We start from the raw sequence: 18,436 nt of genomic DNA, 5'->3' as shown, positions 1-18,436 counted from the left end.
AACAAATTTTCAGCTTGCTATTAATCAACTTTTTTTTCATACGAGGGATCCAGACCTAATAGAAATACACACACCGGCAAAATAAGCCGAACACCTTAAAAATGGGACATGTTTGATGTCTTGAATTTTCTAAACCAGTGGTCCGATTTAAATGATTCTTTTAGTATGTTATAGCCTTATTATTTAAGAATATCGTTGTAATAATATTGTTGCTAGACAGTTAAATATCATTTTTTACCGGTTGTACCAATCATACTGAGTTTTTTTCTTAAAGTTTGGAACACCCTGTGGAATATTCTAGCATATGTAAAATATTAAAATTAATACTCGATTGTAGACTTAGGCTTTCTTAACATTTTCCTTTTTGATTCATTTACTTATGTGTGATAATAAAAAAGTTATGTGCGGTAAGAACTATCCATGTTTTTCATCAATAAATCCTCATAGTAGGGAAGGAAAGTATACTAAATTTGCAGTTACTCGAGCGTTATGGGGACCTATTGTATTGTGAAGAGTATGTGCTAAAATCAGAAAAAGGTTAAGTCAAGTTTTCCATAAAGTTGGGGACTTTTCATTTTTTAATTTAATTTTCCATTTGAAACAATAATTTTTCTCCGATTATAGCGCTATCTATCCATAATTCGAAAAAATATTTCAAATAAAAGTTACTTATATTTACGTAAAGAATCCAAATCTGCAATAAAAATTGGGGGCTCCTATTTAATATTTTAAATTAAATCCCCCACCCCACCTCCGTGGGGGCTTGTGACACTCCACGGAGAGGGGTGGGGGTAAATTAAAATTTTTAAATACGAACCCTGCGATATTTCGCGAAGCGAAATGAACATCAGATCGTAAAACTGCAAAATACACCTATTCAATATTTTTCAAAAATATACCGAATGGCACCAAACACGACCCCCCTCGGAGGTGGCGTGGAGGGTTACTTTAAAAGCTTAAATAGGAGCCCCCAATTTTTATTGCAGATTTGGACCCTTGACGTAAGCAAATTTTATTCGCCACATTTTTTCCAATTATGGATAGATGGCGCTATAATCGGAAAAAGCGATTGGTGGAAATGGAAAATTAAATTAAAAATGGAGAGTCCCACACTTTATGGAAAACTTAACTTTTTTTTGGATTTAGCACCCTACTATGAGGATTTATTAATAAAAGCATGGCTAGTTGTTAAAGCACATAACTTTTTTATTTTCCAACACAAGCAAATGAATCAAAAAAGGAAATGTTAAGAAAGCCTAAGTCTACAATCGAGTTTTAATTTTAATATTTTATATATGCTAGAATATTCCACAGGGTATTCCGAACTTTAAGAAAAAAACACAGTATGATTGTAACACCCGGTATAAAATGACAGTTACCTGTCTAGCAACAATATTATTACACCGATATTCTCAACTAATAAGGCTATAACATACTAAAAGAATCACTCAAATCGGACAACAGGTTTAGGAAATTCGAGACATCCAACATGTCCCATTTTTAAGGTGGTCTGCTAATTTTGCCGGTGTGTGTATAATGAAAGGCAAGTATCATGTATGTAAACTATTAATATCTCAGGAAATATTAACTAACTTGAAATTAAAGTATGACTAATATTGTATTGATTTATGAATTAATATATTAGAATAGGGTGTTCCCCGAAATATGGCATGGAACATCTCAAAATCTATTGAAAATTTTAAAAAATATTTTTATAAGAGTTGCAGGAATTAATGGTTCGTAGAACAATAAAATATTTTCAAGTATACAGGGTGTCTCTAAAATACCAAAATAACGAGCAACTTTGTGATTTTTTATAGAATGTCATTATCTAGTACGATAACGATAATAGATAGGCATGATAAAGCTCTCGGGCGGTCCTACCGTCCAGCGTTATTTATATAATAATCTAGTAATAATATAGTCTAATAATTTTTTTTTAATAATCTTGAGACTCTGCATGTTAGTAATTTTCTTTATTTATGTTTTAGGATAGACACCGCTCACTTTGAGAAAAACTTCTTGAAGGAATTTTGGAATCAAAAACGAATATCTATAATAGCTTTTCTCTACGCTTTCTGTCTAGTTATTCATCTTATTACTTTTAACTACGACGACCAGTTTTCAACGTTATCATATCAAGATTTTAATAGTACATTGTTATATAATGTAAGTATATCAAATCTATAGTAATTACAGTAAGACAAGCGAAAAGTAGCTGATATCTGCGCGTAAATAGAAAAGAAGGTTTCATGAGAGAGAGAAAGAGAGAGAGAGAGAGAGAGAGAGAGAGAGAGAGAGAGAGAGAGAGAGAGCAGGCTTGAAGTCGAATGCTATGTTGACTTGACTGGTCAGAATTTTAGTTGTTATGTGAATATTACGATTACGAAAACAATAGGTAGGTATCTACCTATATGCACAATATGGTGCAAATAAAAGGAATAAATTCGTAACTTTGTTAGGAACCTTTTCGTAAAAATCCTGAAGCAGGACGATTTTTATTTTAAAATTATGATTTTTGATATTATATATCGTACTAGTAACGTCATCCATCTGGGCGTGATGACGTAATGAATGATTTTTTTAATAAGAATATGGGTCGTGTGCTAACTCATTTAAAAGGCTATTTAATCCTCTATTGAGTAATATAAACATTAACATAATTATTTATACAGAGTATTCAAAATAGGAATTTATTTGAATTAAATTAATTGACAAAAAGAAGAATGTATGTCATCATTCTCTTTGCCTTATCCCTATACGGATTCGGCTTCTCTAATTGCATTTCTCCACACAATTCTATCTTGGATCATATCAATGTTAATCCCCTTTGCCAACATGTCCTGCCTTATAGTCTCCCCGCAGGTCTTCTTTTGTCTTCATCTCCTACTCCTTCCAAGACTCTGCACTTCAGATATTCTTCGTATTGGGTGATTAACGTCTCGACGTTGAACATGACCAAACCATCTTAACCTATGCTCTCTCATTTTGGCATCAATCGGTGCCACACCTAGCCTTCTCCTAATATACTCATTTCTAATTTATCCTTTTTGTCACTCCACTCATCCATCTAAGCATTCTCATTTCCCCCACATGCATTCGTTGTTCCGCTTTCTTTTTCACTGCCCAACATTCAGTTTCGTACATCATATCCGTACACCATTCCGTGCATCATAGTCTTATGGCTGTTTAATAGAATTTTCCCTTTAGCTTTATTGGAATTTTTCTGTCACACAACACACCACTCGCTTCCTTCCACTTCATCCATCCAGCCCTAATTCTGCTGCATGCAGCTCCATCTATTTCTCCATTACTCTGTAATAGCGATTCCTAGGTACTTAAAACTATTGCTTTTCACAATCATTTCACCATCCAAAGATACCACTTTATTTGTAGTAGTAACTCCATCTTTAAATGAACATTCCAAATACTCTGTTTTTGTTCTACTTCCTTGGTGCAATCCTACATTCACATAAAATTTATCAGTCTCTCCCACACCCGTCCTAACACTAATCGTTACTCCCTCATACATATCTCTCACAATCTTTACATATTTACCAGCAACTCATTTCTTATTGAGTGCCCACCACAGAATATCTCGAAAAAGAAGAATGTATGTAATTTATTTGATCCAAAATACATTTTATTGTTGCCAGAATCAGACAAAATGTTTATTTGACAAATCAACATTGCTTTTTGCTTAAATTCAATATTCAAGCTACCACCCACCAGCCTTTTGGCAGATTAATCCGTTAATGTTACTTTGTCTGCCTTTTCCTATCTTAGCGTTAAGATCATCCATCAGAATGGTGAGATCTCTAGTCTGGAGTTGGCCAGTTAGAGTTTTTACATCTGCATAGCAATAGAATGATCTATTATGTTTAATTTTAATTCATTTATCGAAATTAGCTTCTTCTATAGTAAATACATTAAAATTAATATCAAGTGAATGGGACCCTTAACATTTATTTTTCACTAAATTTTTTATTTTAACTATTTAATGCGGAAAGAGCATCAGTGCGCTTATTTCATTTTTGATAAAATGCAAGAGGCGCACCGGAGCGCTTTCGTAACATTCACTTTTAATTTAAACAAAGTATGGCCGCACAGGAAAGGGTTAATTCCATATAGTCTGGGCAGATTTTCGGAGAATAGGCCATTTTTGGGAAAAGTTATTTGCCAGCAATTTTATTGTTGGAATCGAATCTTATGATTTTATATTAATAACATAGTTATGCAAAGTCCGCAGATAGTGTGCTACTTTTTTTATAAACAAAATGGTGCCCCCAAACGGTTTTTCCCGATTTACTTCGACGAAAATTTTCCTCGGAAAATGAGAGTTTTTGCAACAAAATCTTTAATTTTCAACTAAAATTTTAGATAAGTAATTATTAGTCAATAATTAAATAACTTGGTGACATAAGAGCCATTTTGGTATAGATTATATTTCAAGAAGTCGATGGAAATTTAATGAACAGTTTAGCAACAATTAAATTATTAATTAACAAATTATGGTGCTATCATAACCAGAATAATTATGATACATAAGAATAACTACAATTTTTATATAAAAAAGCACTATGTCCATATAATGTACTTTACAGAATTGAAATTGGACTATTTAAGCGGCCTCGGGAATATTTTAAAATTATAAACAATTTTTTGGCTTATAAACAAATAGAATATCTCGGCAACTGTTAAATCAAATTAAATTATGAAAACAGTATTGGAAATAACGCGGCAGGACGCTTATTTTAAAATAAAAACGTTAAATTGCAATAAGTGTTTGCTGAGATACAACAGGTCAAAGTTGACCGGCATGTACGGCGAAAATATTAACAATAGGATGGTTATTTTTAAACCATCCTCTTTTTATCTCGGTCCTCTTTCTCCACACAAATTTCCATATCCTTAAAAGACTCATAACATATATTATAATAATAAAAACTATCGGTATTACGAGTGAAAAATACCAAAAATACCAAAATTTCAATCAAAAATTAGGTTAGATAAAATGGAATCAAAGTTCAAAATCGCTGTACGCTGTGAGCTCGTACGTAGAGGGGATATTTAAAAATTCGCGAGAGCCAGTAGTGACAAGTCTGTAAACGTTTACTGGAAATTTGACATAAATGTCAAAGTGATTAATTTAAAATTAAAATTAAAAACATTAATTATAAAAACTATTAGTTGGTCAAAGCTGTGGTATATATTTTTACCTTAAATATACTTACGTTTTAAATACTGAATTTAAGTTTTTTTAATGTTCCGTAATATGTAATTATAAATTAATCGATTAATCTTAACGCCATCTACACGATTATTGTGAAAGTATCCGAAGTAAGAAATTAATATTTCATCAATAGAACGTCAAAATGATTAGCAAAATCAAAAAAATCGATTACAATTTAATTACTTTTTTGCGTTGTAAATATTAAGCGATAACAATTAAATAATAAATTTAAAAATTACCGGTGAAAGTTGCATTAGTAATCCGCTAGGAGCGCCACCAGCGAAGCTCAGAGCGTATACGTTAAAAAAATGCATTTTTTCGCTGTCCCAGGCATTATTAAATGTCAAAATTGCCAAGGTTGTCAAAACCAAACTTTCTATATAATTGGTTAGCATGACGACGATCTAATAACACCGAATTAAATTCAATGCGGTGCCTAAATACCTGTTATGTACAGGTTTTAATATTTTAAAGGCATAGCAATGATGTCGAACAAAGCAATTATTGTCAAGAAGCACGTCACACACTTTAAAATTTATCTTTACTTACGAATTAAAAAATAATTCAGTGATTTAGATGGCATCAAATGACGAAGAACTACCTCCATCTATCCTCGACGTTGTCAATTATCTTAATTTGTTACCGGAAAAATCAGCACACAGGTACAAGAAAGAATGCAATATTTTTATGAGTTGGTGTAAAGAAAAAAGTGTAAATAGCTTAAAGGAAGAAGTGTTTTTGGCTTATTTTATTAGTCCATCCAAAATCTGCAAACCAAATACTTTGTGGTCCCGCTATTCCATGCCAAGTCAGTATTAAAAATTGAAAAAAATGTCAATAAAGGCGATTATTTTAAGTTAACGGCATATTTGAAGAAAAAAGCGTAGGATTCAGTTGTACGTTCAATATAAACATTGTAAATAATAAATAGATATAATTAAAATTACATATTTTGTATTTGATAATAATAAAATTGTTAAAAAGTTGACTTAATTCTTTGACAATGTTATCAAAACCAAACTTTAAATATAATTAGTTAGCATTACGACGATCTTGGTTTCCATGACGGTGGATACGCGTGCGGAAAAGTAAAAACCGCGTGCGGAAAAGTAAACCGCGTGAGGAAAAGTAAACGCGTGCGGAAAAGTAAAACTTTCTAAACTAAAATGCGTGCGCGAAAGTAGACATTTTTGTACGCTCGTAGAAAAAATAAATTACTTTATTATAACAAAACAAAAGCAACTTTGACATTTAATAGTGCGTTAGTTAGATGGCCCTATTCGAATTACTTGGGAACAAAAAAAATGATGAAAATTTCTCCATGGGAAGCCGAGAAAACGCATTTTTTTAACGTTTACTGATTTTGAACTTTGTGATTCCATTTTCTCTAACCTAATTTTTGATTGAAATTTTAATGCTTTTGGTATTTTTCACTCATAACACCGATAGTTTTTTTATTATAATATATTATGTTATGAGTCTATTAAATATATGAATATTTCTGTGGAGAACGAGGACCAAAATAAAAAGGTGACCTGTGAGATATTTTTTATATCTTCGCCGTACATGGCGGTCAACTTTGACCGGTTATATCTCAGGAACCAAGCATCGCAATTAAACGTTTTTTCTTTAAAAAGAAGCGTCCTGTCGCGTTCTTTCCAATACTTTGTCCCGATCAAAGAAGATCCCCAAACCCCCATCTGACCCCAAAAAAAATAAAGGAAGGATGAAAATTTGGGAATAGGTAGTTGAAATTGTCTATTATTGTATGAGACAAAGTTTACAATTCTACATCCGCTCAATGTTTCAAAAATAGAGGGGAATACCCCCCTCTCGAAGGTGAAAATATACATTCAAAATAAGACCGGAATTATATAAAATGACTAATTCTAAATAACTTTTGTTGTGTAGAGTTTTTTCACGAAGTCAATACTTTTCGAGTTATTTGCGAAATTTATTTTTAACAAAAAAAACATGTTTTTGGACGGTTTTTCGGAGATAACTCAAAAAGTATTTTATAGAAAAAAATATTCTTAGCAAAAATATAGCTTATAAAAATTTGAAAAAAATGGTGTATGCATGAAGTCCGTAGACCCAGCAGAAGCAGAGTTGTAGCAATGAAAATTAGGTTCTTCTTCGTCAAATTCCAAATCGAATATTTCAATGTGAAATAACCCAAAAACGGAGCACTTTTCGGGGAAAAATTCATTTCAACTTTTTTAAAGTGTTTAAAAACGGTTTATTTTCGTTTGTTAAAAGAACTTCTAACATTAAATGTAAGTCAGTTACGCTCAAAATAATGTTGGTCTCTTTTATTTTTTGATAAAAAAATCGCGAAAATCATTCCCTAAACAGCATCACAAATAAATTTATTGTCCGACTGGTCTATTATTTGACAAATAATGACATTATTATTTCGAAGTCTATTAAGTACGATATACCGCCCAAGGGCGTGTTATTGAAAAATAACGCCCTAGGGCCTATTAAATTTAAATAACGAGTTAAAAATAAAACTCTAAGTAAAACTATGGTTACCACAATTACGTTACGACTATTATTACGGTAAAAATACACATTTGAAAATTAATTAATTCAAAATTCATTCAAATTTTTTGCATATAAAGAATCATTTAGTCGGACATTAAACGTTGAAGGCACGACGGGTATTATAATAATAACGCTTTCGGTCAACGTATATACCTCGGGCCGAAGGCCCTCGGTCTATATACGATTTCTCAAGTGTTATTATCCTTATAATACCCTTGGTCCTTAATAACTATTATCATTACCACTTGACAAGTTACTTTGCTTATGTATTATTTATATGATCTGTAAGTTTCATCGGTTGAAAGTGCTTATTTTTGAAAAAGCTGTAATTAAAATGGCTTGAACGAGTAACTAATCACGAGTTTAGGAAAATTTTGAACAGCCATATCATACCCAATTTTGTCTAACAAAAAAACAAAAAATCAAAAATATTCAGAAAAGCAAAACGTACATTTAATTACTCTTCGAGATTTTTGATATTACGAAAAATTTTTAAGCTAATTCCATTTCTTTTCAAGATTAAAAAAAGATTTATTTTAAACCCAATTTTTTTTAATGAGCACTTTGAACCAATGTAACTTATAGATAATATAAACAATAGGTACATACGTAAAGTAACTTGTGAAGCGGTAACAATTAATTTTATTTAGGAAGCTAATTAGGGGGCTTTTCGCGATTTTTTTACCAAAAATAAAAAGGACAAACAATATTTTAGGCGTAACTCACTTACTTTTAACGTTAGAAGTTTTTTTTAAACAAAATAAACCTTTTTTTGACACTTTAAAAAAGTTGTAATGAATTTTTCCCGAAAAGTGGTCCGTTATTGAGTTATTTTAAATTGAAATATTCGATTTGGAATTTGACGAAGAAGAACCTACTTTTCATTAGCTACAACTCTGCTTCTACTGGATCTACAGACCTTATGCGTACACCATCTTTTTCAACTTTGTGTAAGCTATATTTTAATAGATATATAGAATAAATGCTAGGAATATTTTTTTCGCAAATGTAATTACTTTTTGAGTTATCTGCGAAAAACCGTCCAAAAACATGTTTTTTTTTTTTTGTTAAAAATGAACATGTTCACTCGCAAATAACTCGAAAAGTATTAACTTAGTAAAAAAACTCTATAGAACAAAATTTACTTATAATTAGTTATTTTATCCAATTTCGGACTTATTTTAAACGTATATTTTTCACACCTCGAGAAAATATTTGTCACCCCGTATTTTCCCAATTTTTGTAAAATGGAGGGGATGTAGAATTGTAAACTTTTTCTTATATAATAATAGACAATTTCAACTACCTATTCCCAAATTTTCATCATTCCTTTATTTTTTTTGGAGGTTTTCGTAAAATTTTGTGTTCCTTGATCGTGCTATACCGTTTTCATAATTTAATTTAATTTAATAGTTGCCGAGATATTTTATTTGTTTATAAGCCACAAAATTGTTTATAAATTTAAAATATTCCCGAGGCCGCTTAAATAGTCCAATTTCAATTCTGTAAAGTTCATTAGACCGTACAATACCTTTAAAGTTACCAGTACCAGTAAACAGAGCCTATTTTACTTCAAACCAGGCCCGAGGCAGTACACAATTTTCGGGCCCCGAAATACGATTTAATAATAATTTTTTAAATTAATTAGTTATTTAATAGAAATATAGTTAAATGTAAAGACTGAAATAGTTTTTATACACACTTATGACTACTGAAAGACAAGGAGAAGCCTAATTTTGAAGTGTGTAAAATATATAAATCCTAACTGAGCGCTTTCGGCTTATAAAGCCATCTTCAGAGCTATGGTCAATATACTTTGTCTGACTTTTGGAAAAAAAATTGTCTAATGGTGTTGTCGGTTATGGTTGAAACATCGAAGACAGCAAATACGGGCATAAAGGACTCTCACACAAAAAATATACATTACAGATTACAGAGATTTGATCATGGTAAGGTCAAAAAAACCTTACCATCTGAAGCGTACGTTGGCAGCATGCATAATTCTGCATGCTACTTGCTATTATTCTTTGAAGAAGGTTTCTCCAATGTTCCTTTTCTTCTAAATAACTTTTTTTCCATTAACGTTACAATTTGTACTGCTGTACTACTTCTCTTGACTAACGTACCAATTGATGCAATATGTTCAGGAGATCGCTCAGGTTGAATAACTGTCATATTATTGATATTTTTCCAGTTATGAGTCATCAAAAGTTAGAAGAATAATAATTTTCGTGAAAATCAGTTTACAAACGTAACAATAAACACGGCTACATTTAGGACTGTACACTAACTACTCGCGAACAATTTTTTCCGCATTAGCTTTCATTTTATAAAAAATCGCACTTTGCAAATGGCTGGTTTTATTATTATCCAGTTGTGTAAAACATTCACTAATTTTATTAATACATACACACACCAGCAAAATTAAAGGAACATCTTAAAAATGGGACATGTTTGATGTCTCGAATTTCCTAAACCAGTTGTCCGATTTAAGTAATTTTTTTAGTATTTTATAGCGTTATTATTTAAGAATATTGGTGTGATAATATTGTGACTAGACAAGTAAATGTCATTTTATACCGGGTGTAAGATCATACTGTGTTTTTTCCTTAAAGTTCGGAACACCCTGTGGAATATTCTAGCATATATAAAATATTGAAATTAAAACTCAATTGTAGTCTTAGGCTTTCTCAAAATTTTATTTTTTGGTTCATTTACATATGTTGGATAATAAAAAAGTTAGGTACGTTAACAACTAGCCATGTTCTTCATCAATACAGGGTGTTTCTAAATAAGTACGACAAACTTTAAGGGGTAATTCTGCATAAAAAAATAATGTCCGTTTGCTTTATAAACATATGTCCGCAAATGCTTCGTTTCCGAGATACGGGATGTTGAATTTTTTCTTATAAACTGATGATTTATTTATTGCTCTAAAACCGGTTGACATATGCAGTTGAAATTTGGCAAGTTTTAAGAGGTAGTTATTGAAAATTTTATATTCACCATTGGCGTGCATACGGGTACTCACCATTTGGCCCAATTGATGCCAAAATGAGATAGCATAGGTTAAGATGGTTTGGTCATGTTCAACGTCGAAACGTTAATCACCCAATACGAAGAATAGCTGAAGTGCAGATTCCTGGAAGGAGTAGGAGAGGAAGACCAAAGAAGACCTGGGTGGAGACGATAAGGCAGGACATGTTGGTACCCGTGCATACGGGTATTCACCATTTGGCACCAAATTGATGCCAAAATGAGAGAGCATAGGTTAAGATGGTTTGATCATGTTCAACGTCGAGACGTTAATCACCCAATACGAAGAATAGCTGAAGTGCAGATTCCTGGAAGGAGTAGGAGAGGAAGACCAAAGAAGACCTGGGTGGAGACGATAAGGCAGGACATATTGGTAAAGGGGATTGACATTGATATGACCCAAGATAGAATTGTGTGGAGAAATGCAATTAGGGAAGCCGACCCCGCATAGGGATAAGGCAAAGAGAATGATGATGATGATGATGATGATGATGATGGCGTGCATACGGGTATAAATCATTATATCAGTTTAATATTATATCAGTTTATAAGGAAACATTGTTATAAAGCAAACGGTCATTATTCTTTCATGCAGAATTATCCTTTAAAGTTTGTCGCACTTATTTAGAAACATCCTGTATTGATGAAGAACATGGCTGGTTGTTAAAGTACCTAACTTTTTTATTATCCAACATAAGCAAATGAATCAAAAAAGAAAATGTTAAGAAAGCCTAAGACTACAATTGAGTTTTAATTTCAATATTTTATATAGGCTAGAATATTTCACAGGGTGTTCCAAACTTTAAGGAAAAAACACAGTATAATGGTTACACCTGGTATAAAATGACATTTACCTGTCTAGCAACAATATTATTATACAGATACTCTTAAATAATAAGGCTATAACATACGAAAAAAATTACTTAAATCGGACAACTGGTTTAGGAAATTCTAGACATCAAACATGTCCCATTTTTTAGGTGTGCTTTTAATTTTGCCGATGTTTGTATATTGATTCGAACGATTATTTACAAAAGATTGCTGGAATTCGAGATTTAAATGTTTTGGCCAATCCCCTGTTTATTTATTATTTCCTGTTCGTAAAATGAAAGAATTTTGAAAATTTATTTTTTTATTGCATTAAAATTTTTTTTGAGATCTTTCCAGGCCCCATTAAAATGCGAGCCCGGGGCAGGTACCTCACGGGCCTAGTGGTAAAATAGGCCCTGCCAGTAAAGTACCTTTTTAATATATTATATAAAAGCCGTAGTTATTCTTATGTATCATAATTCTTATGGTTATTATAGCGACCGTAAATTGTTAATTAACAATTTAAATGTTGCTAAACTGTTCATTTAATTTCCATCGGCTTATGGAAATATAATTTATACCAAAAGGGCTTTTATGTCACTAAGTTTAAGTTGTCACTATATAATTATTAATAAATAATTACTTACCTAAAATTTTAGTTCAAAATTAAAGATTTTGTTAGAAAAACCCGCATTTTCTGAGGAAAATTTTCGTCAAAGTAAATCGGGAATAACATTCTTCTATGTAGAATTTAATTACAGAGAATTTTTATTTGGGTGATTTTGGTGTAAAGTTAAAATCTTTGGAGCTATAGAGCAATAATTGAAAAAAACACGATTTGAGGGCGCCATTTTGTTTATAAAAAAAGTAGCACACTATCTGCGGACTTTGCATACCTATATTATTAATATATAAGTAGAATCATAATATTCGATTCCAGCAATAAAATTGCTGGTAAAAAACTTTTCCTGGTATTTTGTTAATTATTAGCCCAGATTAATAATATACCTACCCGTTCCGCTTCAAAGAAATATTTGAATACTTGATAGCGCTGCAGTGAATTTACCGTCAGGAGCTCGATCTCTTCCGCTTGATGGTCAGAGAAGAAACTAATTATGCAATAGTATAAAATTTGGCCAACGCACTAACGCACAAGCCACTTCTCGTTTGTCGTACGGAGTAATGACAACAAATTGACTAAGTCAAAAATTAGGCAACAAACTCAAAATAATTTGTATTGAAAAGTTAAATGATAATAGGATCCAGAATTGTGTGTAAAACCTACACTCGCATAAGATCATAGTCCTCATAAGTTACGTAACTAATACATTTAAAAATATAAATGTATAAGCAATTGGACTTCGTACGTCCTAAGTTTTCACCCAACGTGACCGAAACTAGAACAGGAAGTTGGTATTTGAACTCTTCGTGTAGCTTTGCGTCGATTCACTAATTTAGAGTCAATTTTGCCAATCTTCCGGCCATAACTTTTTATCCGAAAATGACATCAAAACTGAAACTAAATATTCGAGGTCGAGTTTTCAATAGACGATGATTGATATACCTATCACATGTACTATTTCTGCGACTATAATGTGGCACTTTCAATTACAGCTTTTTAACCGGAAGTAGGTATATATTTATTCTCGCCTTGAGCGTCGAATAATATTTGATATTACTATTTCGGCCACTTTCAAACAGTTATTTCTTCTAGTTGCAACTCTGGAACCGTAAGTCCGAGGTTAACTTTCTCATTTTAATACTATCCTTGAGGTAAAACTCTCACTCGACGCCTCATTTGTTATTATATCGGTTCTAATACCGTAGGAGTTATACTCACGGATATAGAGACGGACGGACAGATAGCATGAAACCGGAAGTATATACAGTAAAACCTCCGTTAACCGAAATAATTGGGGGGAAGGCAGTTTCGGGTAACAAAAATTTCGGTTAAAAATAGCATTGTTTTTTGTATTCTTCTTGTATAAAATTACATAGTATTCTTGGTCAAAGTTGGTATTAAAAACACTATGAGGTGATTTCGTAATATGTTTAATATTAATTGCAATCTTTAGTTGTATGAAAGCAATGCTGACAAATTAACATCAAATTGTTTCCGTTTTAGGATAAAAATTTACTTTTATTGATGAAATTATTGAAACTGTCAGCCGTTTCGGTTAAACGATGTTTCGGTTAAAAAGGTTTCGGTTAACAGAGGTTTTACTGTATTTGCTTTCGTCTTTCTAAGACACGTCGAATATTATATCGCTTGTACTTACTATTTCTGTGACTTTAAAACAGTAGGTACTTCCGTATGCTATTGCCAATCTCAAACCGAAAGTCAGAGAAAGAAATTATAAGAACTAGTATTTTCAACAATTTCAGTCCTTACACTTTTTGTCCAAAAGTTGAAAATGGCGGAGGTATTGAGCAAAACCGGTTCTCATTTAAAATCAAGATGGCGGCTAACGCAAACGGCGTAATTAATTCAGTCGAGATTTTAAATTTACGCTACTATTGACCTCCCCCTCATACTGTATACGTGGACGTCACCTCAACACACACAAGAAAAAGTAATCAGAAACCAAATAGATTACATAATGGTGACAAAAAGATACCGTAATGCCGTGAAATCTACTAAAACTTACCCTGGAACTGATATCGGTTCGGATCATAATCCAGTAGTATCTGTGTTAGAAGCTAGACCAAAGAAAATGAGAAAAACCATCATCCCAGCGTTAGACTTAAGTCAGCTTAAAAGTGAACACCGACGACAAACAGTGCGCGAAGAAATCAACACCGGCCTCAGTGTAGCAGAAAACCAAATTCGCAGAACAGACAACATAGATGAAAAACTGAAGTATATAAACTCTATAATAAGAACTACGGAAAAAAACACCTAACCAAATCTACAAAGAAACATAAGGTGTGGATGACACCAGACATACTAGAACTAATGGATGAAAGACGCAAATTGAAGAATAATTCAGAAAAATACAGAGAGGTTGATAAGAACATAAAGCAAATAATAAAGAAGGCCAAAGAATCATGGATTAAAGAACAATGTGTAGAAATGGAAGACTATGAAAGAAAGTATGACACATTCAATATACATAAAAAACTAAAAGAACTTACAGGAACCCAAAGAAGACATCAAATAAGTTTGCTTAAGGACAAAGACGGAAATGTTATTATAGACTTAACAGAAAAAATTAATAGATGGAGTGAATACATAAGAGAATTGTTTGAGGACAACAGAAATAACATTGACAAGGTAAATGGTGAAACGGTACCTGAAATCCTAAAATGTGAAGTAGAAATGGCACTTAGAAAGTCCAAAACTGGAAAGGCAAATGGACCCGATGAGGTTCCTACTGAATTACTAAAGCTCTTGAATGATGAATCAATAGGTATAATATTGCACTTATTTAACACAGTATACAATATTGGTATTATACTTCAAGAGTGGCTGCTGTCTACATTAGTTACACTGCCAAAGAAATCCAATGCAAAAGAATGTTCAGAGCATCAAACAATATCTTTAATGAGCCATCTACTAAAGATATTTCTAAAAATCATCCACAACCGAGTTTATCAAAAGTTAGAGTCAAATATTAGTAATACACAGATGGGGTTCAGAAAAGGACTAGGTACTCGAGAAGCTCTCTTCGGTTTGAATGTTCTTACACAAAGATGCCTAGACGTTAATCAAGAAGTTCATGCATGTTTTACCGATTTTGAAAAAGCGTTTGACAGAGTACGCCACGATAGGCTAAGAGACATTCTTGAAAGAAAATACATAGATAACAAAGATCTGCGAATAATTCTCAACTTATATTGGAATCAGAAAGCTAACATCAAAATAGAAAATGAGATATCAAAAGCAATAGAAATACGTAGAGGAGTAAGACAGGGATGCATCTTGTCACCACTGCTATTTAATGTATATAGTGAAAGCATCTGTCAGGAAGCCCTTTTGCAAGCAAATGAAGGAATCATAATCAATGGAAAGGTTGTAAATAATATTCGATACGCAGACGACACTGTACTAGTTGCAAGAACAGTAGAAGAATTACAACGATTACTTACAAACATAAATATTGCTTGCAACAATTATGGCATAAACATTAATATCAAAAAAACCAAGTATATGGTCTTCAGTAAAATCATGACACAACCAGCACATATTAGTATAAACGGCATTCAAATTGAAAAAGTATCAAGTTACAAATACCTGGGAACTTTAATAAACGAAACTGGAGACCAAAACAATGAAATAAGAAGACGTATCGAAATTGCCAGGGCCACCTTCATAAAGATGAGAAAATTCTTCTGCAACAGAGATATAAGCATCCCTCTACGATTAAGAATGCTAAAAGGCTACGTATTTAACACGCTATTATACGGTGTAGAGGCCTGGACTCTCAAACAGACCAACATGAAAAATATTGAAAGTTTCGAGATGTGGTGTTACCGTCGAATGCTGAAGATAAGTTGGGTTGAAAGAATCACAAATTTTGAAGTAATACGAAGGATAGGAAGAGACCCAGAAATTTTGTTAACGATAAAACGAAGAAAACTCGAGTATTTGGGTCACCTGATGAGAGGTCATAAATACGCATTACTTCAAAATATAATGCAAGGAAAAATAGAAGGAAAACGGAATCCAGGCCGTAGAAGAATGTCATGGATGCGGAATTTGAGAGAGTGGTTTGGCTGCACCACTAATGGACTTTTTAGGTCAGCCATAAACAAAGTCAGAGTAGCCTTGATGATTTCCAATCTCCGTTAGGAGTGGCACAAGAAGAAGAAGAAGACCTCCTCCTAAAAATTAGAAAAATAAAATACTTGGTAGCCCGGCATGCAAGGCCAAATGCTATACCGACTGGACTATTTAGTATGTTGCCACTTTGATGCCCTGAAAAAATGTTTTGATTATGTGATAGTTTAAAATTTATATTATGTCCTTTTTTCAGATCACAAAAAGTGACCTACGGACATGGAACCACCTATCATTATGGAGATCGTTGCTGGCTTTTACGGCTTGGATTTTCGTAGGCTTGGGACCGACAGACGACCTCCTCTATCAGCATCTGAAAAATCTCGAAGCATATCTACCTACTAAATGATCTACGTTTCTTTTACTATCGTGTTGTATAATTTGTGATATTCTCAATATCTTTTACTCTAAGACTGTTCAGATTATTTAAAAATAAAAATTTATGGGTTTTACGATTTGTTTTTTAGATTTCACTTCACCAAGATTCACTAATAGACGAAGCATTATACCTAGGAACGGGGACCCTGTAACCGGGCGTAACCCCAAAGGGGCGCCAAACCGAAGGTTTGGTAAATAAGAAATATTTATTTTAAATGAGATAATCATTTTTTATATACAATTTTAATTATTTCATGAACAGTTAGAGAAATCTCAAAAATCAAATAATGTTATTACTGAAAAAAATAATTATTCCCGTCATGAAATGTTGAACTTACTCCGTCAAAAATATATTACATTTTGTTGTTCCTTCCTAATTTTTTTCTTTGAAGTAGATTGAATTACGCTTGGCATACCATCCAATCGATTTTATTTTGTAAACTAAAACGACACTCAAAATAGTGAAATAAACATCAAATCACACTCCTTGACGAGTAGAAACATAAATTAACACCCGTAAAACGCAACTTAGCAGTTTTACTCCAACAACAACACAACTTGCTGGATCAAGCAGATTTACTGGTAGAAAGTGAATCTTTTACTCGAATTTATGATAATTACCCTTAAGTAAACAAATACTCTATGAATTATGATTATGTATTTGACTTAAGTATCTTTTCCCTTCTTGTCTATGCGTTTATTAGGCACAAACATTATTTACTGTTACTGGTGAACGGGTGGTTTCCTGCAGTGAAAGGTTTAAAAGTGGTGTGGAAATTAAATTAATTGTGAAAATGGTCAGTATCATAATCATTGCATAGAATAATAATAATTAATTTAATAGTTATAATCGGGTTTCCTGTAATAAAATCCACAATTTACAATTTATTTTGAAAAAAAAGAAAATAATTACGACATTGTGTCTGCGTAACTTGGAACCATATGGGAGAAATTTTTTATTATTAATTTTACGGTAAAAATTTGTTCTTCATAAAATGCTTTGCATAGTCTAAAAACTAAAATGCAACCAAATATAAAATTGTGTCAATCTTATATCAAAAATATGAATTTTGATCAAGAGTAGGTACCTTATATTTCACAATATCGAAAATTATTATGAAAAGTTGTTCGGAATTAATTAAAAACTATGTTTTAATATGCAATTACACCCTTTTAATTGAAATTTTTTTTTCTCAAATTACAGATACTCAACGCCCTTTTCATTTATTACGAATAATGCGATAACTATTTTATTGTTATTGATTTATTAATTAATAATAATAAAAGAGTTTTCACATTATTTGTAATAACTGAAAAGGGCTAATTATTAGTAATAAAAGACTTATCACATTATTTCTAATAAATGAAAAGGGCATTCTTGAAAAGTACAATTAATGTAAGATAAAAAGTTCTTTCTAAAAAGCTTTGCATGGTCTAAAATCTAAGATGCAACTATCAAATCCTATCAATTTTTTTCAATTTTATATGAGATATATGTAAAAAATATGAGTTTCTCGATCAAAACTAAAGAGCCTTTCCAGATAGAATCCAGAACCTTTCTAGATAGCCATTTCAATTAGAATGATGTAATTGCATATAATGTATAATCATAGTTTTAAATGCTGAACAAATTTTCATAATAACTTTTCAAT

At 32.0% G+C, this 18,436-nt stretch overlaps 1 protein-coding gene across 1 annotated transcript in view; it reads left to right on the top strand.

Moving 5' to 3' along the window:
• LOC114328096 (uncharacterized) overlaps nucleotides 1-16,858 on the top strand; it is a 77,503-nt gene extending 60,645 nt beyond the window's left edge. The window contains exons 5-6 of the mRNA XM_050645740.1: nucleotides 1,992-2,169; nucleotides 16,603-16,858. Coding sequence (XP_050501697.1) covers nucleotides 1,992-2,169; nucleotides 16,603-16,755 — 331 coding nt within the window. The 3' untranslated portion in view covers nucleotides 16,756-16,858. The remainder of the gene's footprint in view (nucleotides 1-1,991; nucleotides 2,170-16,602) is intronic.
• The last annotated feature ends 1,578 nt before the right edge of the window (nucleotides 16,859-18,436 follow it).

The sequence above is a fragment of the Diabrotica virgifera genome, chromosome 3 (genome assembly GCF_917563875.1).
Source record: "Diabrotica virgifera virgifera chromosome 3, PGI_DIABVI_V3a".
Lineage (NCBI taxonomy): Eukaryota > Metazoa > Arthropoda > Insecta > Coleoptera > Chrysomelidae > Diabrotica > Diabrotica virgifera.
The sequence above is the reverse complement of the archived record's forward strand: the minus strand, read 5'-3'. Positions and strand labels throughout refer to the sequence as shown.